The sequence below is a fragment of the Andrographis paniculata genome, unplaced genomic scaffold, assembly GCF_009805555.1.
Source record: "Andrographis paniculata isolate CXL003 unplaced genomic scaffold, ASM980555v1 Contig5END, whole genome shotgun sequence".
Classification (NCBI taxonomy): Eukaryota; Viridiplantae; Streptophyta; class Magnoliopsida; order Lamiales; family Acanthaceae; genus Andrographis; species Andrographis paniculata.
In genome coordinates this window covers 3,074,928-3,095,516 of record NW_026137595.1, presented here as the reverse complement: position 1 = coordinate 3,095,516, position 20,589 = coordinate 3,074,928, and the positions used below count along the sequence as shown (strand labels likewise).

The following is a 20,589-nucleotide window of genomic DNA, read 5'->3' as shown; positions in this document are numbered from 1 at the left end:
ACCTTGTAGAACACATACCGTAGCATTGCGTACAGCAGGAATCAGAGGATTCTCTATTCTTGACCTCCATAAATGCACGAGAAGCAGATCATTACGTCAGCGACAGATTTCGTTTTGAATGTGGAGTCCCATCCCAACCTTCCCGCCATTGCAACTGTTTGTTCCTAGTAAAACTGAAGTGGTCTATATTTATGGATTGGGCCTTAGATTACTTAATGGGCCTGTGACTGAAATTGGGCCTAAGCCCATTTAGTGTTAAAAAGGAAAGTTAAGCAGATTCTGCAAGTTCTGCTGTAGCGTAATTCCACATTTCTTTCCTCTGCTCACTCCAAAACCCTAAGCAATTCTCTCCGGCGGCGTTGCGGCGGCGGTCGTCATCGTAATGGAGGACGTTTGCGAGGGCAAGGATTTCTCATTTCCGGATCAGGAAGAAAAGATCTTGTCGTGGTGGGACAAAGTCGACGCCTTCAAAACTCAGCTAGAACGCACCAAAGATTTACCGGAGTACATCTTCTACGATGGTCCGCCCTTCGCCACTGGCCTGCCTCACTACGGCCATATTTTGGCCGGAACTATCAAAGACATCGTGACACGGTATCAGTCCATGACTGGGCATCACGTGACCCGTAGGTTCGGATGGGATTGCCACGGTTTGCCTGTGGAGCATGAAATTGATCAGAAATTGGGGATTAAGAGCAGAGAGGATGTTCTTAAGATGGGAATTGGGAACTATAACGAAGAGTGTAGGGGAATTGTGCAGAGGTATGTTGGTGAGTGGGAGAAAACTGTGGTAAGAGTGGGAAGGTGGATCGATTTCAAAAACGATTATAAGACCATGGATTTGAATTTCATGGAGAGTGTGTGGTGGGGGTTTGCTCAATTGTATCAAAAGGGTCTTGTTTACAGAGGTTTCAAGGTTTGTATCCTTGTATTTCTAGTGATTAAGTTAAATTTCTAAGTTTTATGCTGATTTTTCATTATACTTGTTGATTGTTAGATACTGGAATTGTTGTTGTGTGCATTTCTGGACATAGGATAGTTTTCTAATGTTCGTTGAGTAAATTTTGAAATTAGGAACATTTTGGTAGCATTTGATGTTCTAAGACGAAAAGGTAAGTTTGAAAAAGAATTGAGTTAAAAACAATTTTCTCTCTGGGAACTTTGATCTGAACAAAGTGTGTTAGAATAGGGACTTAAAGGTTTATCAAATTAATATCTGCAAGTATCGGATGACTGTGCTGAAAATGCCTTCAGTCCATTTTCCCCATGTTGCATGACCTTGATAGCTTTCTTGCAGTAATTTATGTACCCTTCATCTTATGTATATCTGTATTTCTATGGCCATAACAGCTTAACGAGTACTTTAGACAGTTGTGCTAAGTCAACTGGAGAAATTTGATGCCATATCACAAGCTTCTAATGCTCAAATTTTGCCTTTTGAATATATTCTCGTTGTTGTGCATATATATGTTGGGGCAAGGAATTTGAGCAATTGAGCATAGCTTTGAAACTGATTTTACTATTCATGATGGAAGTTATTAGGGAACCTTCATTGTTATCTTTTTCAGTGATATAAGCTCCCATCATTTACATGCTTAATTTCTAATTAGATTTTCCATGCAGGTTATGCCGTACAGTACAGGTTGCAAAACGCCACTATCGAATTTCGAAGCCAATTCAAACTATAAAGAAGTTCCTGACCCGGAAATAATGGTATCTTTTCCTGTAATTGACGATCCAGACGGTGCAAGTTTTGTTGCGTGGACCACAACCCCCTGGACACTGCCTTCCAATCTTGCACTCTGTGTCAATGCCAATTTTGTGTATGTTAAGGTCCGAAACAAGTTCAATGGGAAAGTTTATGTGGTTGCAGAATCACGTTTGGGGGAGCTTCCTGTTGAAAAAGCCAAAAAAAGCTTGCCGGATGGAACTGCTAATGCTTCTGAAAATGCAAAAGCCAAACCCAAGTCCTCTGGCGGAAAATCTAAGAATGTTGAGACATATGAAATACTGGATAAGTTTTCCGGAGCTTCGCTTGTAGGAAAGAAATATGTCCCTTTATTTGATTACTTCAAGGATTTCTCTGAAGTTGCATTTAAAGTTGTTTCAGATAACTACGTCACTGATGACAGTGGTACTGGGATTGTACACTGTGCTCCTGCATTTGGAGAAGACGATTACCGAGTCTGTTTGGAGAATGGGATAATTAATAAGGGGGAAAACCTGGTTGTAGCTGTGGACGACGATGGCTGTTTTACTGAGAGAATTGTCGACTTTAGCAAGCGCTATGTGAAGGATGCAGATAAAGATATAATTCAAGCTGTGAAAGAGAAAGACAGGCTAGTGAAATCTGGAAGCTTTACTCACAGCTACCCCTTTTGCTGGAGATCTGACACGCCACTTATATACCGAGCAGTGCCGAGTTGGTTTGTAGCTGTAGAAAAGATTAAAGATCAGCTGCTAGAAAACAACAAACAGACGTACTGGGTACCCGATTTTGTGAAGGAAAAGCGCTTCCACAATTGGCTTGAGAATGCTCGAGACTGGGCTGTCAGTCGAAGTAGGTTTTGGGGTACTCCGCTTCCTTTATGGATCAGTGAGGACGGTGAGGAGATTGTTGTCATGGATTCTGTTGAGAAACTGGAAAAGCTTTCAGGTGCCAAGGTGACTGACTTACATCGTCATAAAATCGATCATATCACAATCCCCTCAAGTCGAGGTCCAGAATTTGGTGTCCTTCGGCGTGTAGAGGATGTGTTCGATTGCTGGTTTGAGAGTGGATCAATGCCTCATGCTTACATCCATTATCCATTCGAAAATGTTGAACTGTTTGAGAAAAACTTCCCGGGACATTTTGTGGCTGAAGGACTAGATCAAACACGAGGATGGTTCTATACGCTCATGGTTCTCTCGACTGCGCTCTTCGGTAAACCAGCTTTCAGAAATCTCATTTGCAATGGACTCGTATTGGCGGAAGATGGGAAGAAGATGAGCAAGAGATTGAGGAATTATCCACCGCCTTCCGAAGTTATAAACGAGTACGGAGCTGATGCATTGCGGTTGTACATTATCAACTCACCAGTTGTTCGTGCGGAGCCTTTGCGGTTTAAGAAAGATGGAGTTTATGGTGTAGTGAAGGATGTCTTCTTGCCATGGTATAATGCTTACAGATTCCTCGTGCAAAATGCCAAAAGGCTTGAAATCGAAGGTCTTGCGGTGTTTACCCCAATCGATCAGAACAGACTCCAGAAGTCTTCGAATGTTTTAGACCAATGGATCAACTCGGCAACTCAGAGTTTAGTCCATTTCGTGCGGCAAGAAATGGATGCTTATCGACTCTACACGGTGGTTCCGTATCTCTTGAAGTTCTTGGACAACTTGACGAATATATACGTGAGATTCAATCGCAAGAGGCTGAAAGGCCGTACCGGAGAGGATGATTGCAGGACTGCTCTTTCGACGCTGTATTATGTGCTTCTAACAGCTTGCAAAGCTATGGCGTCTTTCACCCCATTCTTCACGGAAGTTCTTTATCAGAATCTGAGGAAAGTTAGCGCCGGATCGGAAGAAAGCATTCACTACTGCAGATTCCCCGAAGTGGAAGGCAAGAGGGGAGATCGTATCGAAGAAAGCGTCAACCGAATGATGACGATCATAGATCTCGCAAGGAACATCCGCGAACGTCACAACAAACCGCTTAAAACACCCCTCAAGGAGATGGTGATTGTTCATCCAGACGAGGACTTCCTGAGCGACATTGCCGGAAAACTTAAGGAATATGTGCTGGAGGAGCTCAACGTTAAATCTCTTGTTCCCTGCAGCGATACGTTGAAGTACGCTTCGTTGCGCGCCGAGCCTGATTTCAGCGTGCTGGGGCGAAAACTCGGGAAATCCATGGGAATTGTTGCGAAGGAAGTTAAATCCATGTCGACGGACGACATATTAGCTTTCGAAAAAGCCGGGGAGATTACCATCGCCTCTCACGTCCTGAAGCTAAGCGATATCAAGATAACTCGGGAGTTCCGGCCTCCCAACAACGTGAGCCTCGAAGACATCGACGCGAAAGGAGACGGCGACGTCTTGGTGATATTAGACCTGCGGAGGGACGACTCGTTGCTCGAGGCGGGAATCGCTCGAGAGATCGTAAACCGAATTCAGAAGCTGCGGAAGAAGGCTGCGCTCGAGCCCACCGACGCAGTCGAAGTCTTCTTCAAATCACTGGACAAAGGCGAAACCTTTTCAAAAGAAATTCTCGAATCGCAGGAACAGTACATCAGAGAAGCTCTCGGATCTCCTCTGCTACCGGCGACTTCGCTTCCGCGCCACGCCATCGTCCTCGCCGAAGAGAGCTTCCACGGGATATCGAACATCTCTTTCGCCATTACTCTCACCAGGCCAGCCCTTGTGTTCGACACCGATGCGCTTCTGACACTGAACGGCGGGAACGACAAGTTTGCGAAAGGATTACAGACGTATTTGTTGTCGAGAGATTACCAGAATTTGAAGACAGAATTTCAGCAGGGACAAGGTAAGATGAAGGTGAGCTCCATTGAAGGTCAGCCTGAAGTGAATTTAGTTTTGGGGAAACATGTGTTTCTTACTGCTGCTGATTATTTCACTGCTACCAAAAGGTGTGCTTGATTTTGTTTCTTACAATTTTTTTTTATTTTTTTTTTGTGTGTGTGTCATATTTATATTCCTCTACAGATCTGCATTTTGTATTTTTGCCATTATGTGTGCTTTTCTGCAAAGATGAGCATTGTGTATTGGGACTATAATTGTCTTTTTTGATGATGATCCATCCTACTTGTCACTTTTGATTTGATTTGATTTTTTCTTTTCCAAAACCTTTTATGGCAAAGAATATGATGCAAGAATCTTGTAGAGCATGATCAATAACAGTATTGTAAACAACATATGTTTTTATTACATATTATTTGTTCATAATTATAAAAAAAAGATTGTTCATGTTGAGTACATTTGGTATTGAAATTTAGCACTGTAGCCACAAAATAAGGTAAGGGGGTGGCTTTGTGGAAGCGTGGCAGGATAATCTTGCTTAAACTTGGGCAAAAGCAAAATGTTTTGATCATAAGAAAGCAAGATTAAGCATCAAGTAATGCCTCTCTTATCCAATCAGATCAGACTGTCCCATCAATATCACATTTATTGTATTACAACAAGATTCCACAGAATTAAATTGATCTATAAATACAATTCAAATCCAAAGCCCCTAATTTCTTAGTCAATAATGATCCTTTCTGATGAAACAAATATCCCAAACAAAAGCCACACCCCACTTAGGAAAATGATGCCCACTTTAAACCACTTTTTGGGAGTTTCTTACACACAGACACCAAATGGTATAATAATATAAATCTTTTCTTTCTTTCTTTCTTGAGAGAGGATGTCTGAAATTGTTGCTATATCAAGTCAGATTATTGTATATTTTATATATAAAAGCATACTCAGTCACTTCTTGGCCATCTCCCACTCATTCTTGTTTTCTGCCACTTAAATTAAATAAAATCCCCAAATTCTCTCTTCCCTGCCCAAAATCTTACAATGGATCCTTCTTCTTCCCCTCTGGCCTATGTAACAGCCCCCAACAGCCCCACTGATTTTGAGTTCAAAGCTTTCGACGATCGCGCCATGGATTCCGACGCCGCCGACGATCTCTCCGGCAAGTGGCGCCACCGCGATCGCGGCGATTCCCTGCCGGCCATGGCGTTTGCCGACGAGCTATTCCTCAACGGCCAAGTGATGCCTCTGAAGCTCCCCCCGAGGCTCCTAATTAACGACCCCTCCGAACCCAACAGCTTCCGCCGGAGATCTCCGCCGGCGGCGGGGACCGTCTGCCGGCTGCCATTCCCGCGGCGGATGAGCTCGTGGAACGACGACTTTGATCCGTTCGCCGCCGCTTTGGAGAAGGTCAGAGACGAGCCCCACCGGAAAAGCCAACACCGACGGTCGAGATCGTATTCGCCGTTCAGAGGCCACGTCACGCGATCGCCGGAGCCTAATAGAATTACTCCGGCGACGGCGAGCCATAGCCACAGCGGGCCGTTGGAGTTGAAAGGGTCGGCGTACGCGAGATGGGTTCGTGACCAGACCCGCGAAGGGATAATTAGCCCCGCGATAAGTCCGCGGAGCTCCGTATTCGCGAAAAGGGTTAGGCCCGTTAAGGACGAAAACGACGAGGAAGACGGGTTGGACAACATAGGAAGATCGAAAGCGAATCATAATGGTAATAGTAAAGTGTGGAGGTTTGTGCAGAGGTGGAGGGCGGGAGGGTATCTGGGGAGAGTGGTGAGCTTTAAGTCTAAATCTAAGGGGAAGAAGAAGAAGATGACGACGACGACAATGGCTGTGATGGAATATAAGAAGTCATCGTCATCTTCGTTGATGCTTTGCTTGGGGAGAGGAGAATGAGATGAGATGATATGAGATGAGATCATCATTGCAGATGCAACAATGGTGTTCTGTTCTGTACTGCATATTATATAATAGTATGTCTATTACTATTTCCTCATATATACTTTGGTTTATGTCGTCGTTTACTGTACTACTGCAAATTTGGGGCGTTTAAGGTTGTTGTGAATTAATTGAAACTTCTCTCTCTCTCTCTCTCGTGTTGTCTCTTCGCCACTAAAGAATGATTTTTTCAATGAAAGACATTCAAATTGAGGGAATCCTCGCCCTCGATCGAAAATTTATTCAATATTTTCTTTCGGACAGCGGCTACAGTTAAAAAAAAAAAAAAAAAAAAAGAAATGATGGATAATAACACGACAGAAGAAGTAGATGAGAGAACACTTGTATCTTTGTATTTTCTCAATTATGAAAGATACAATATATAGAAAAGTAACTAATACCCACAAAATAAAGGAATATCTGCACTACAAAACGAAGTTCTATAATATAGCTAAACGTTACAAAGATTTATTCAATCAACAACTTCCCTTAATTCTGATTTGAGAAGACAAAATTTAAGGTCTATTTAGATTGGCTTCTAACAATTGCTTGTGATTTTTTCAAATAATAATAATAAATACCATACGACGTTATATAATAATATAATAATAATGGTAAGTATATATATAAGTACTTGTATATTAGTATATAATATTTATATATTATAATATAGTAGAGATAGATAGACGCCGGGAGAGAGAGTTTTAAGAGGATGAATTGTGTGTTTGTTGTGTTTTCTCATTCTAACAATTAACACCTATTTATAGGTGTAAAAACCTTGTTCCGAAGGAAGAGAAAAGCATACAATAAAAAGGCCACGTAGTCACTACGTACATATTACATAACACATGTGCCTCGTTAAAACCTTACTATGAAAAAACCCTGTGGGAAAAAAATCATAGTGAAGAAAAAAGAGTACATTATTCTTGTATTAATGCGCTCCCCTTATTTTGGACTTTATTTGATGTCTTTCATCTTACACATTCCAATTCCTTGCACCAGTTTGTTGAATGTTGCAGTTGGTAGCGTCTTCGTAAATAAATCTGCAAAATTTTCAGACAATCGAATTTGTTGCACATTTTACCACTTTTCTGAAGATCATGAGTGAAAAAGAACTTCGGAGATATGTGCTTTGTCCGATCGCCTTTAATATATCCTCCATTTAATTGAACTATACAAGTTGCATTATTTTCAAATAATATTGTAGGAGGTAATACATCATCAGAAATCAAGTCACAATTTTTCTGAATATGGTACGTCATAGACCTCAACCAAACACATTCACGACTGGCTTCGTGAATTGCTGAAACCTCAGCATAGTTTGAAGAAGTTGCTGTTATTTTCTGTTTAGTAGATCTCCAAGATATTGCGGTTCCACCACAGGTAAATAAATAGCCAGTTTGATTTTGCTTTGTGTGGATCAGACAGATAACCAGCATCAGTATAACCAATTAATTCATTTTGAGATTCACTTGAATAAAATAAACTGAGGTCATGAGTTCCCTGAAGATAACGAAAAATGTGCTTGATACCATTCCAATGGCGCTTTGTGGGGGATGCGCTAAACCTGGCCAGTAGACTTACTGAAAAAGATATATTTGGTCTGGTACAATTTGCAAGGTACATTAATGCGCCAATAGCGCTGAGATATGGTACCTCGGAGCCAAGTATTTCTTCATTTTCTTCTCTTGGCCTAAATGGATCTTTATTGGGATCAAGGGATCTGACCACCATTGGTGTACTCAGAGAGTGAGATTTATCCATATAAAATTGTTTTAATACCTTCTGGGTATATGTGGATTGATGGATAAATACTCTATTGTTCGCATGATCTACTTGTAAACCCAGACAATATTTTGTCTTTCCAAAATCTTTGATCTTAAATTCTTTCTTTAGATATTCAACTGCAATTTGAATCTTTTCAGGAGTTCCAATTAAATTGAAATCATCAACATATATCGCAATAATGACAAAATTTGATCCATTTTTCATTATAAAGACGCATGGGCATATTGGATCATTAGTATAACCTTCTTTTATTAAGCAGTCACTGAGACGGTTATACCAATTCGCCCTGATTGTTTAAGTCCATACAATAACTTTTTCAATTTGATGGAATATGATTCCCTTGGGTTTAATTTGTATGTTTAGGCATATTGAATCCCTCAGGGACTTTCATATAAATATCAGTATCCAAGGAGCCATAAAGATATGCAGTGACTACGTCTAAAAGACGTATATCGAGCTTTTCTCGCACTGCTAGGCTCACAAGGTATCTAAATGTTATTCCATCAACAACTGGAGAGTACGTTTCATCAAAATCTACTCCAGGCCTTTGTGAGAATCCCTGAGCTACAAGACGGGCTTTATATCTCACAATTTCATTATGCTCATTTCTTTTTCGTATAAACACCCTTTTGCATCCAACTGGTTTTATACCATCTGGTGTTTGAACAATTGGTCCGAAGACCTCTCTTTTGTTTAATGAGTCGAGCTTTGATTGAATCGCATGTTCCCATTTTGGCCAGTCATTTCTTTGCCGACATTTATGAACCGATTTTGGCTCTGGATCCTCGTTTTCTTCCATTATATATCAAGTGCTAAATTGTATGCGAAGGCATTATCAATAATTGCCTCTTTACGGTTCCAACATTTTCTTGAAGTAATATAGTTAATTGAGTTTTCAATAATCTCATCATGTTCTTCAAAATCGTGCTCTTCTGGAGCAATTATTTCAGGGTTGACTTCCTCGTTAGATTGAGGTTTATCAATGTCATTCCTGATATTTTCATGATTATCATCATTAATTCCTCTTTTCTTTCGAGGGTGTTTATCTTTGGAACCGAGTGGTCTACCACGCTTTAAGCATGTCGCTGATTCATTAGCACTTGCACTTTGTCCATCAGGGACAATTATTTTAGCTGGAGCATTAGCAGCTTGGATATATGATCGAGTAACTTTGCTCGAGTCATTGAATGCATCCCGTAACTGATTTGCAATATTTTGCAAATGTATAATGCGTTGAACTCCTAGTTCACACTGCTTTGTACGAGGATCACAAAGATTCAAAGGGATTTTCCAATTAATATCCCTTTTTGGTTCGTTTTTGTCTCCCACTAATGTCGGAAAATATGATTCGTTAAAATGACAATCTGCAAATCTTGCAGTGTATAAATCGCACGTCATAGGTTCAAGATATTTTATAATTGATGGCGATTCATATCTGACATAAATGTCCAATCTACGTTGAGGACCCATTTTTGTACGTTTGGGGGTGGAATAGGAACATAAACAACACACCCAAAAATACGTAGATGAGATATATTTGGTTCGTGACCAAATACTAACTGCATTGGGGAATAGCTATGATAGCTTGTCGGCCTCATTCTTATAAGTGTTCCTGCATGTAAGATTGCATGCCCTGAAACAGGCAACATAGATCTCATCAGTAATGGTCTAGAAATCAATTGCAATATTTTAATAAGTGATTATGTCAAGCCATTTTGTGTATGAACATGAGCAACTGGGTGCTCTACATTAATTCCAATCGACATGCAATAATCATTAAATGCATTTGATATATATTCACCAGCATTATCCACATGTATAGTCTTAATTGGATTATCGGGGAATTGTGCCTGTAATTTAATAATTTGGGCAAGCAATCTTGCGAATGCCATATTGCAAGTAGATAATAAACTAACATATGACCATCTGGTATATACATCAATAAGCACCATAAATATTTAAATGGCCCACACGGTGGGTCTATTGGTCCACATATATCCCCGTGTATTCTTTCCAAAAATGTAGGTGATTCAATACCTACTTTAGCTGGCGATGGCCTGGTTATCAATTTTCTCTGAGTGCAGGCAACACATGTTAACTCATTTGAGTTTAACACTTTTTGACCTTTTAATGAATGGCCATGCAAATTCTCAATTATCCGCCTCATCATTATACTGCCAGGATGTCCAAGGTGATCATGCCATATTTGAAAATCGGTAGTCTTTTGATCTACCGTGAGGTGTGTTTCAACAACACCTAATCTGGCATAATATAAACCAGTAGAGAGTGAGGATAATCTCTCAATGATGCATCTCCTTTTATCAATGATATTGGTGATCAATAAAAATTCACCATCGGTATCACTCATAGTTTCAATGTGATAACCATTTTTCCGAATGTCATGAAAGCTCAGTAGATTTCTTCGAGCTTTAGTGGCCAACAGTGCATACTGTATCACAATTTTTGTCCCCGCGGGGAGAAATATAATGGTTACTTCAGAGCCTTCAATTAATTTCGCACTCCCATTTATTGTATTGGCATTCATTTTTTCCCTTTTCAAATGTGAGAAATATTTTTCGTGTTTCAATATAGTATGTGTTGTTGCACTGTCAATAAAACAGATATTTGCATCATTTTGATTGGCATCCATTTAACCTTCAAATATAAGTAAATGCAGTATTAATAAAGGCAAATATAATTATTACAAAATACATTACAAAAAGGTAATATGCGATAATTTAAATATTACAAAACATAATGTAAAATGACATAATATGTCTATGACTGGGGGTTTTCTGAATCTACGACAAAATCCGCTATATCAAGATGCGTTGTGTCGTAATCCAAAAGATCATCATCGGGGTCGTCATTATCAACGTAATTAATCTCGACCTCTTTCCCATTTTTTTGTAGTGAGACTTGATAAAGATCGGCTAGGTGTTTGGCTGTTCTGCAGGCATTGACCCAAAGGCCTTCAATGCCACACCGATTACAACTTCCGATTTGTCTCTTTCCCTGTTTAGCCTTTTCGGCTATATCCCCATCTTGGGGTTTACTCTGCATCCTGTTAATGTCAAAACTGCGGCGATTGTAAGGGGTATATCGACCACGTTGACTCTCACGACCGCGACCACGTGCACAGCCTCTACCACGTCCTCGGCCTCGTTCAGAAAATGTCACGTTCGCTTCAGGGAACGAACTGGAACCAGTGGGCCAGGACTGATGATTTTTCATCAGTAACTCATTATTTTGCTCAGCTAATAAAAGACATGCAATGAGCTGTGAGTACTTTTGAAAATTTTTCTCGCAATACTGCTGTTGCAACACAACATTAGAAGCATGAAAGGTAGAGATAGTCTTCTCCAATTTATCAGTAACAGTTTCTCCGCAGAGTTTCAACTGAGATGTAATCTGATGGATAGCAGAGTTGTACTCTGTAACAGTTTTAAAATCCTGCAACCGCAGGTTAAGCTAATCATGTCGGGCTTTGGGGAGAGTGATATATTTCAAGTGCCCAAATCTCTCTCTCAATTCATTCCACAAATCCAGTGGTTCTTTCACCGTCAAATATTCAGACTGTAGAGGAATGTCCAAATGATAACGGATGAAAATAATAGTATTAGCCCGATCTTGGCTTGTAGCCGTATTTTCACTAGCAATTGTATGAACAAGGCCCATAGAAACCAGATGCATTTCTACATCCAGGGACCGAGTCAGAAAATTGTTGCCGGTGAGAGATAGAGGTTTAAAAGAAAATTTTGCAAGGTTTTCCATAGTTTAGAAAATAGGTAATAGTATAAAAATAATACTTACCAAAAATAAGATAGGCAAGAGCTTCACGCTGATAACGTGTTATATAATAATATAATAATAATAGTAAGTAGATATATATATATGTATAAGTACTTGTATATTAGTATATAATATTTATATATTATAATATAGTACAGATAGATAAACGCAGCGAGAGAGAGTTTTAAGAGGATGAATTGTGTGTTTGTTGTGTCTCCTCATTCTAACAATTAACACCTATTTATAGGTGTAAAAACCTTGTTCCGAAGGAAGAGAAAAACATACAATAAAAAGGCCACGTAGTCACTACGTACATATTACATAACATACTATAATATATTATAAAAATAATTAATTTATATATTAATTTTTTTAAAAAAATAAAAAATAAAATTATATTATTATTTTTAATTTATATATTAAACTTGAATTAAAATTTAAAATTATAATTGAGATACCAAATTTAAAAGTAATATATAATTTTTTTAATTATGCTAAAATTATTAGATATAAGTTATAAAATTTTAAAATAAATTGGAAATACAAATAATTTAATACTCCTATTATATTGTAATTTTATTTTAAATTTATATATTTTCTTTAAATTAAATTTCAAAATATAAATAATTAAATTTTAAAAATAGATTTTCTATACTTTTAATAAAATATTTAAAAATAATTAAAAAAATTATAAAAAATATATATAATTTTTATAAAAGAATACAATTATATTAATAGCATGTCCTTTTTAGTAATTTTACATCCAAACAATTTTTTTTTTCATGAAAAGTTGCTTTTAAAATAATACATCCAAACAGTTTATTATGAAAAATACTTTTAAAATAAATTACAATCATCTCAAATGAAATGTTTGAAATTAAAATAAATTACAATCGTCTCAAATGGAAGCTTGGAATTGAGAATAAATTACAATCATCTCAAATGAAAGTTTTGAAATTAGAATAAATTACGACCACTTCAAAAAGAAAGTTTGAAATAATAATAAATTACATCGGTAATTAAGATCGTAACTATAATCGTAATTGATCTACTGTCATATTGGCTGATTGGAGACGCATATAAAAGGTTTTCCCCCTTCATTCAAAACACACAAAAAATATCCTCCTCTCATTTTCTCATCACTTCTAACTTTTCGGAAACCTCCCAACTCAATTCTTCACTCGTTTTGTTCGTCGGAACTTCGAAGATCTGAGGTGTTACTTTTATCAGAGACATAAACTATTTTTTTTAAGGTTAGAACACCAGCCACCGGAGGCACTACCGAGACGTATCTAATTTTAGGAAAAAAGATTCATCATTGATTCGGTTTCACGATATATTTATTTCTCGCAATACCCATTTACTAACAAGTTTAAGAAAAGCTTCAATCTTTAATGGCTTGGTGATTATTTCAGCAACTTGCTCTTCGGACTAGCAATACTCCAATGTGATTCTTTTTATTTCAACTTGGTCTCTCTGGAAATGATAGCGTGACTCATATGTTAGGCTTGCAAATATGTTGATTATCGTCGTTTCCTTCTAGGTCTTTTTGTTTTAGTAAGTTCATATGTTAGGCTTTTAGTTTCAATTAATTATGCATTCGGGGCTTCAGTTGCATTTATGTTATTATTTGAAAATCTAGGATCCACATCCAAGTTGCAAATATCTCATTTAATTGAACCAATATTTGTCTCAGAATTCTAATTCCATGTTTTATTTTCAGCAAAGACCATATCTCGATTCACGGTTACTTTCTTTGTGATGGGGTTGAACAACTTGTATCCACCTTGTTTGTAACCAATATAAAACTATTAATCATCTAATTTTGTTCTTGTCACTACTGGAACATGAGCATAGGCCAGTGATCCAAACACTCTAAGGTTGTTCACACTTTGTTTGAATCCACTCCAAGCTTCAGAAGATGTCATAGAATGATGACTTCTTGTAAGTGACATGTTTAGCAACTGAATTGAACATGCTACAGCTCACCTAAAAAAAATTAGGCATACCTTTAGTCTTTAGCATACTTCGTGTCATATCTAATATCGTCTGATTTTTCCTCTTAGCCACTCTATTGTATTTTGAAGTATAGGGAAATGATTTTCGCGGCATATCCTATACTCACACAATAGTGGTTGAACTCAATGGATGTGTATTCTCCTCTACCATCACTCCCAACACCTTAAGATTGGATACACTTTGCCTCCGACAAGAAACTTGAATTTTTTAAAATAATCGAAGACTTTAGATTTCTTCTCCAAGAGGTATACCCAACCTGGTATAGTCATCAATGAATGTAAAAAAAAAAATTATTTCCACCAATCGACAATGTGTTCACTGCTCCGCAAACATTTGTGTGAATCAATTCTAATGGATGCTTTGCACACCCTGATTCTCTAGAAAATGAGGACATATGACTCTTTCCAATAACACAAGTTTCAAAAAGCTGATTAGGATGATTAATATCAGAAAGTCCCTGCACCAGACTCTCCCTAAAGAGCTATTTCATATTCTAAAAATTCAAGAGTCCAAAACAAAGGCGCCAAAGCCATGATTCATCATTCGAAACAGTGTTAAGACATTTATAGTTGTCTTTAGCATAAAACATACGATTTTTGGACAATGGAGACAGTGCTAAGACATTTATAGTTTCCTTTAGCATAAAACATGCAATTTTGATTATTTTGGATTGTTATGGCATATCCTTTCTTGATCAATCGTCATATGCTCGACATGTTGGTCTTCATATGTGGAACATAGAATACATCTGTGATGTAGCTATGTTATCCCATTGTCAATAAGATAATAATTTGACATTTTCCCGTCACCAACATTGATTGACCATTACTAAACCTCACATTAGTGCGAAATGATTTATTGAGTTCGTTGAACATATCTTTCTCACCACACATATGAATTGTGCATCCCGAATTCAAGAACCAATGTGTGAAGTTGGTGCCTTATTTGTAGCAGTAAACATTAAGAGTGCATGTCCACTCTCTTTTTATTCATTATTAGTATCACATTCTTGAGTGCAATGGGCTACTTGATTGTTATTTTCGTACCTACACTTGTTTGTAAAGTGGCAACGCTTGTGACAATTGTAACACTCCACATTAGATTTATCATACCTCTCTTTAGAGTGACCATGAGGAGGAATTGTCAGTCATATTACTGCAATAACCTCTTCCTTGGCCTCGTCCTCGACCAAATTGATTACTACCTCGTACTTTTCCTCTTCCTCCACCTATGAGATTTTCATCCTTTCGATTAGTTTACCACGAATGGAAATGTGTACTTGAAAAGCTTGCTCCATCAGCACAACTATTTTATTTTCATTCATCCGTTGCTTGTGAGCTCATAAGGATCTTGACAATAGTTGGACTATCATTGTTGACATATCCTTGCCTCATTCGATTATGTTTCAATATGCTCGAAGCTAGAGGTTAAGGGTTTCAGAATTTTCTCCACCTTATTTTGTTCCGGAAAAGTTTCTTCATGTGTCTTCACATTATTTGTCATGGCCGAGACTCGAGCAATGTAAGTTTCAATTGTCTCCAAAGGTTCTATTTGAAGTTCATATTTTCGTCTAAGAGTTTTAAGTCTCACCTTCTTCATCTTGTCATTACAGAAAAAAAAAAAAAAAAAATTAATGAAAGACAAAGATGGAAACTTATTTCTAAAGTTCTACTTATTTTTAAATTTATACAATATTTTGTTAAATGAAAATAGTCATTTTTACTATATTTTACTTGTGTTGTAATATATGTTATATACACATATATGCGATGTGGATGCATGTAAGTTAACTACGTATTCTTTGTAACTAGAGAAACAATTGGCCAACTTCCTGCCATTCACTTAAGGCGATTTAAGTCGGCTAATTGATCCTATAAATAAGAGAGTAAATGAAATAAGACACCACACTTTCCTTCATCAATTCTCTTTCTCGTCTGCATCTCTGTAAACATATATACATAGATACTTCCATACATACATTCATATCTATTACATACATATAATAATATATTACATATAATCATTGCACACTACAAAGATATATCTATATATATATCCGTTTTCCCAAGGCTGGTTTGGGGGAAAACACTGTCCAAACACTGTGCACAGTATTTTTCCCCCAAACCAGCCCGATTCCCCTTTGCAGGACAAATGCTGCAAATGCAGCTTTTGCCACATTTTTTTTAAAAAATATATAATATATATGTCATTTTGTAGAGAATACATTTTTCTATAATACAAAAAAAAAATTAAATATATATTGGGTATAATATAACTTCATAATCAAATCATACAATATTAATTTTATCAATTAAATTTAATATACATTTATATTATTTTATTCATTATCCATCAAATTAATACATATCAAAACTCTCAAAACTCCAACCAAATCCAAACCAAAAAACAAACAACAAAATTCAAACTCATCCCAAAATTCAAATAAAAATCAAATCCAAACTCAAATCCCCCAAACCCGTCTAAAGAAACACATCATGTATATTTCATATATACATATATTATATTTATATATCAAATATATATATTTACCAATTACTCCTTCCGTTCTTTAACAATCTATCCATTTTTTTATTTTGGTCCGTCTTATAACAAATTATCAATTTATTTTGTTAGTAATTGTACTATCTACGTAACGTTACAAATACCCTTCAATTTTACAATATATTACACAAATGTCATTACCTTTATATCATACAATACTAATAGAGTTAATTTAGTATTTTTACCTTTATTTCTACTTTATCATAATATAATATTAATATTTTTAACATTGGATATAAAAAATAAATGGATATATAAATATGAAATATTAATAATAACTTATAGTGATATTTATATTTAAAAATTAATTTTCTCTTAATATGTAGATTAATATATTGATATTAATATATAAATTTAAAAATATTTGTAATTACAGCAAAATTATATTTACTAAAACGTATTAATCGAAAATTAACAAAAATAAATATATTTATAATGAATTTACTGAAAATATAAATAAATATATATATTTATATTACTAATATAAATTAATTTTATATAAAAAATAAATAAATAAATAAAAGTCTAACTATAAAAATAGTTATTTGTCCAATAAAACAATAAATAGAGCGGCAGTGCTTTCGTTACGACCATATCTACGACATCAACCGCCGTCGAATCGCCTGCCGGGTTCAACGTGGCGAATAGGTAGTTGATTGTGCTGTATTACCAGCAGGCGAAGATGTCCAAGAAATTTAACCAGAAGGAGGATGAGATTCAGAAAGTTCCGGAGAGGTAGGGTATTGCAACGTAAATTTCAATTTAAAAACCTCTGTGATCAATCGGCTTTACTGATGGATGCTTAGATGTATACTGCTTCTCTTTCATCATTTGGTTCGATAATGATATCTTTAAGCACTATCTGGCTTGAAATTCATGTGCTCCTTGTTCCCATACTACAAATTTGTTCTTAATCATTAACCCTAAGAATGTAAGACTCGGATGGATATATAATTGATGAAACAAAAAGATGAACTGCACAAAGGGAGAATTCGATTAATATATCTATATATACATCGCTGATGTTATACATAAATTGATTTTTTCAAACTATGCAGCCGACGAACCTTGTTAGTTGCTACCCTTCGAGTCACTGCTACTTTGTCACTTTTACCAGAAATAACCAGCCATAGGAACACAGCACATTCTCCCTCTGTTTATCAGCTTTTCGAAGGTATTCTAGTTTAGTGTCTCTTGAGCTTTCAAAAGGCATTGCCCTTTTCCTTTGTGGACGAAACTGAGGCACAAAATTGGGTAGAGGTTTTTAAATCTCCTCATGTTGATTGTTCATAATAACTATGTTGCAAAAACACCATCCCTCCGTCTCTTGGGATTTGGTACCGCCTCTGTATTATTTTTCCGCATCATGGCTGTAAACTCGTCATAGTTTATTCTTCCATCCTGCAGATATGTGGAAGTGACACCACAGTGAGCTTTATGCCGAATAAAATTCATACAAGTTTTGTAGAAAATGAGGCAAAATTGCTTATACTTATAGTTTGGAAAGTTTGTACTCTTGTGTTTTAGAAAAGATTAGAGATTTTGTGCAATGTTTTCTAAAACACGAGGGAATTTCATATAATTTCTAGGGGATTTTTTGGGATATTTTATAAAACACGAGAGTCTGGTACAATTTTTAAATCACAAAGGAGTCAGGAGTTAGTGCAGACTTTTCATATTATGGGGTGGGTTATAAGTGATTTTGTCAAAATGTGATAAATTCGAATGTGTGTTTTTAAGCTTACATTATCAGCATCCACTTCAGTGATGATTTCTTTGATGTCCCTTCCATTATCCATGCCGAACTCTCGGAGAGCTTGCTCGAGTTCTTCCACTGTAATGTACCTGATTAGAACAAATTTCGCAGTATGAGTCTAATATAATTCTACCGTAACATACGCAGACTGTTCTTAATTTTTTCTTGACACTATACCCGCTGTTGTCTTTGTCGAAATACTGGAATGCTGTGTAAAGATGTTCTTCTCTATCCATTCTGTTCATATGCATTGTTGCTGTAATGAATTCTTCGTAGTCTATTGTTCCATTTCCATCAGCATCAGCCTGGTGTTTCCGAAAGATATATGACAGTTATAAATATGAGTTGTTTTTTGTTGATAGTCAATAGATTTATTTGTAGTTTGCTTATCGTATGAAGTTTTATGGAACTTACAGCTTCCATTAACTGCTGCACTTCGTATTCAGATATCTTGGTACCTTTCTTGGCCAATCCTTGCTTGAGCTCTTCAAGAGTTATCGTACCACTGCTGTCGGTATCCATCCCTTTGAACATCTCTTTCAATCCCATGATTTCTTCCTCCGACAGGCATCCGGCGATAACCTGTAAAATTCCCCGACCAGTAACTTCGCCGAAGAATAGGTATGTTTTCTTGTAGCTCTGTATACATATATATATATATATACCCGTAGTGCGACTTTCTTGAATTGATTCATAGCCTTGAATTGTTTCAGCCTATTCAGAACAGCATTGTCTATAGGAGTATCGGGCGCCTCGCCATCCTCCTTGATCCATGGATGATCTTAGAAACACGAAAAACCAAGGTAAGAAGCCATTGCTAAAGTAAGCACATTACATTGGACTGTTTGTTAATCTTGAATACACCATAGGTTTTTATTCGAAAAATCACAGTTTAAAGTCGGTAGTCAAGAAATAAACATACTTAAGACTTCAAAGGCTGTCATTCTCTGTTTTGGATCTGCATTCAACATCTTCTTGATAAGATCTTTTGCCCCGTGTGAAATTGAAGGCCATGGATCACTAGCGAAATCGACATGCCCGCGTAGAATTGCGTTGAATATTCCATTCTCCGTTTCTGTAAAATTACTTACATTTTTTATTTTTTGTTGATCATCCAGAACTCAGCGACGACAAGAAACCATCTTGTCGGAAATTAGATTGTACCTGCCCAGAATGGAGGAACTCCGCTGAGTAAGATGTACAGCATCACGCCGATACTCCAAATATCAACCTCTGGTCCGTACCGTCTCCTCAAGACTTCTGGAGCTATGTAATATGCACTTCCTACAATGTCTTTGAACACTTCTCCTGCATAATGTATATAGATAGATAGCCCATAGATCACATATGCTGTCTGAATTCGAGGATTGTATGAACTATGAACTAACGATCGATGTTTTTTTTTTCAAATTTTTTCAGGCGATCGTTGGAATCGCGAACCTTCTTTGTAGAACACGGAGAGCCCGAAATCTGTGGCCTTGAGAGGCGAATTCTCATCCTTATTGAGCAGCAAGAAATTCTCGGGCTTAAGATCTCTGTGAATGACTCCCATGGAATGACAGGTGTGCACGATCTCGACGATGGTTCTGAGCAGGGACGCGGCGGCGCGTTCCGTGTAATGGCCCTTGGCGATGATCCGGTCGAAGAGCTCCCCTCCGGCGCAGAGCTCCATGACCAAGTGGATCGAATGCTTGTCCTCGTAGGCCCCCTTGAGCTCGACGATGTTCGGCTGGCCCGTCAGGTGGTGCATGATCTGGACCTCGCGTTGGACGTCGTCGATGTCCTCGTCGTGGACGAGCTTCCTCTTGGCGATGGTCTTGCACGCATACTGCTCACCGGATTGCTTGTGGGTGCAGAGGTAGGTGACCCCGAATTGGCCGCGGCCGAGCTCTTTCCCGATGGTGTAGGTGGCGCGCAGGTCCTCCATGGGGCGGCCGAGGACCGGGCCTATTGGGGTCGACTTGGAGTTGCCGGCGGCACTCGGCCGGGGATTCTGAGATGGTTGTGGCGCCGGCGTGGCAGAGGTGGAGGCGGAGTTGGGGTTGGCCGACGCCGATTCGTCTTTCTTGTCGCCGGCGTCGGATTGAGCGTCGGACTTGGAGCAGCATCCACCCATTTGTGTTGAATGGATTTGGACCCCGAAACTCTGGAGGGAAGGGCTTCGAGGAGTTTGAGGAAGAAGGTTGGTTTAGAGTGAG

General features: G+C 37.7%; 4 protein-coding genes and 1 long non-coding RNA gene across 5 annotated transcripts; 3 read left to right on the top strand and 2 right to left on the bottom strand.

Annotated features, from left to right (window-relative positions):
- The first annotated feature begins 288 nt into the window (after positions 1 to 288).
- On the top strand, positions 289 to 4,789 carry LOC127258808 (isoleucine--tRNA ligase, cytoplasmic). The gene is made up of 2 exons (XM_051285810.1): positions 289 to 916; positions 1,624 to 4,789. The coding sequence occupies exons 1-2, from the start codon at positions 383 to 385 to the stop codon at positions 4,639 to 4,641; spliced, it is 3,552 nt and encodes a 1,183-aa protein (XP_051141767.1). The 5' UTR covers positions 289 to 382; the 3' UTR covers positions 4,642 to 4,789.
- A 119-nt stretch (positions 4,790 to 4,908) lies between these two features.
- On the top strand, positions 4,909 to 6,625 carry LOC127258809 (uncharacterized). Its single transcript, XM_051285812.1, has one exon. It carries the CDS (start codon positions 5,566 to 5,568, stop codon positions 6,430 to 6,432), a length of 867 nt encoding a protein of 288 aa, XP_051141769.1. The 5' UTR covers positions 4,909 to 5,565; the 3' UTR covers positions 6,433 to 6,625.
- A 4,415-nt stretch (positions 6,626 to 11,040) lies between these two features.
- LOC127259125 (uncharacterized) lies at positions 11,041 to 12,036 on the bottom strand. Its single transcript, XM_051286271.1, has 3 exons — positions 11,824 to 12,036; positions 11,552 to 11,715; positions 11,041 to 11,461 (listed from the first exon to the last, which is right to left on the bottom strand). Exons 1-3 carry the CDS (start codon positions 12,034 to 12,036, stop codon positions 11,041 to 11,043), a joined length of 798 nt encoding a protein of 265 aa, XP_051142228.1.
- Positions 12,037 to 17,216: 5,180 nt separating this feature from the next.
- LOC127258763 (uncharacterized) lies at positions 17,217 to 19,953 on the top strand. The gene is made up of 5 exons (XR_007840357.1): positions 17,217 to 17,370; positions 18,838 to 19,012; positions 19,105 to 19,194; positions 19,510 to 19,627; positions 19,811 to 19,953. It is a non-coding gene; the product is annotated as an uncharacterized LOC127258763 (long non-coding RNA).
- Positions 17,482 to 20,531, bottom strand: LOC127258761 (calcium-dependent protein kinase 17-like). Its single transcript, XM_051285745.1, has 8 exons — positions 19,832 to 20,531; positions 19,556 to 19,699; positions 19,314 to 19,466; positions 19,057 to 19,172; positions 18,806 to 18,973; positions 18,569 to 18,696; positions 18,381 to 18,480; positions 17,482 to 18,036 (listed from the first exon to the last, which is right to left on the bottom strand). The coding sequence occupies exons 1-8, from the start codon at positions 20,505 to 20,507 to the stop codon at positions 17,932 to 17,934; spliced, it is 1,590 nt and encodes a 529-aa protein (XP_051141702.1). The 5' UTR covers positions 20,508 to 20,531; the 3' UTR covers positions 17,482 to 17,931.
- Positions 20,532 to 20,589: the final 58 nt, after the last annotated feature.

Coding starts and splice junctions, on each gene's coding strand:
- LOC127258808 (XM_051285810.1), top strand. CDS start 383: ATGGAGGACGTTTGCGAGGGCAAGGATTTCTCATTTCCGGATCAGGAA. Junction 917..1,623: donor TTGTTTACAGAGGTTTCAAG/GTTTGTATCCTT, acceptor TTTTCCATGCAG/GTTATGCCGTACAGTACAGG.
- LOC127258809 (XM_051285812.1), top strand. CDS start 5,566: ATGGATCCTTCTTCTTCCCCTCTGGCCTATGTAACAGCCCCCAACAGC.
- LOC127258761 (XM_051285745.1), bottom strand. CDS start 20,507: ATGGGTGGATGCTGCTCCAAGTCCGACGCTCAATCCGACGCCGGCGAC. Junction 19,700..19,831: donor CTCCGTGTTCTACAAAGAAG/GTTCGCGATTCC, acceptor TACATTATGCAG/GAGAAGTGTTCAAAGACATT. Junction 18,037..18,380: donor CTGAAGTGGATGCTGATAAT/GTAAGCTTAAAA, acceptor ACATATCTGCAG/GATGGAAGAATAAACTATGA.
- LOC127259125 (XM_051286271.1), bottom strand. CDS start 12,036: ATGGAAAACCTTGCAAAATTTTCTTTTAAACCTCTATCTCTCACCGGC. Junction 11,716..11,823: donor TACAGTCTGAATATTTGACG/GTGAAAGAACCA, acceptor CTGCGGTTGCAG/GATTTTAAAACTGTTACAGA. Junction 11,462..11,551: donor TGCGAGAAAAATTTTCAAAA/GTACTCACAGCT, acceptor CACTGGTTCCAG/TTCGTTCCCTGAAGCGAACG.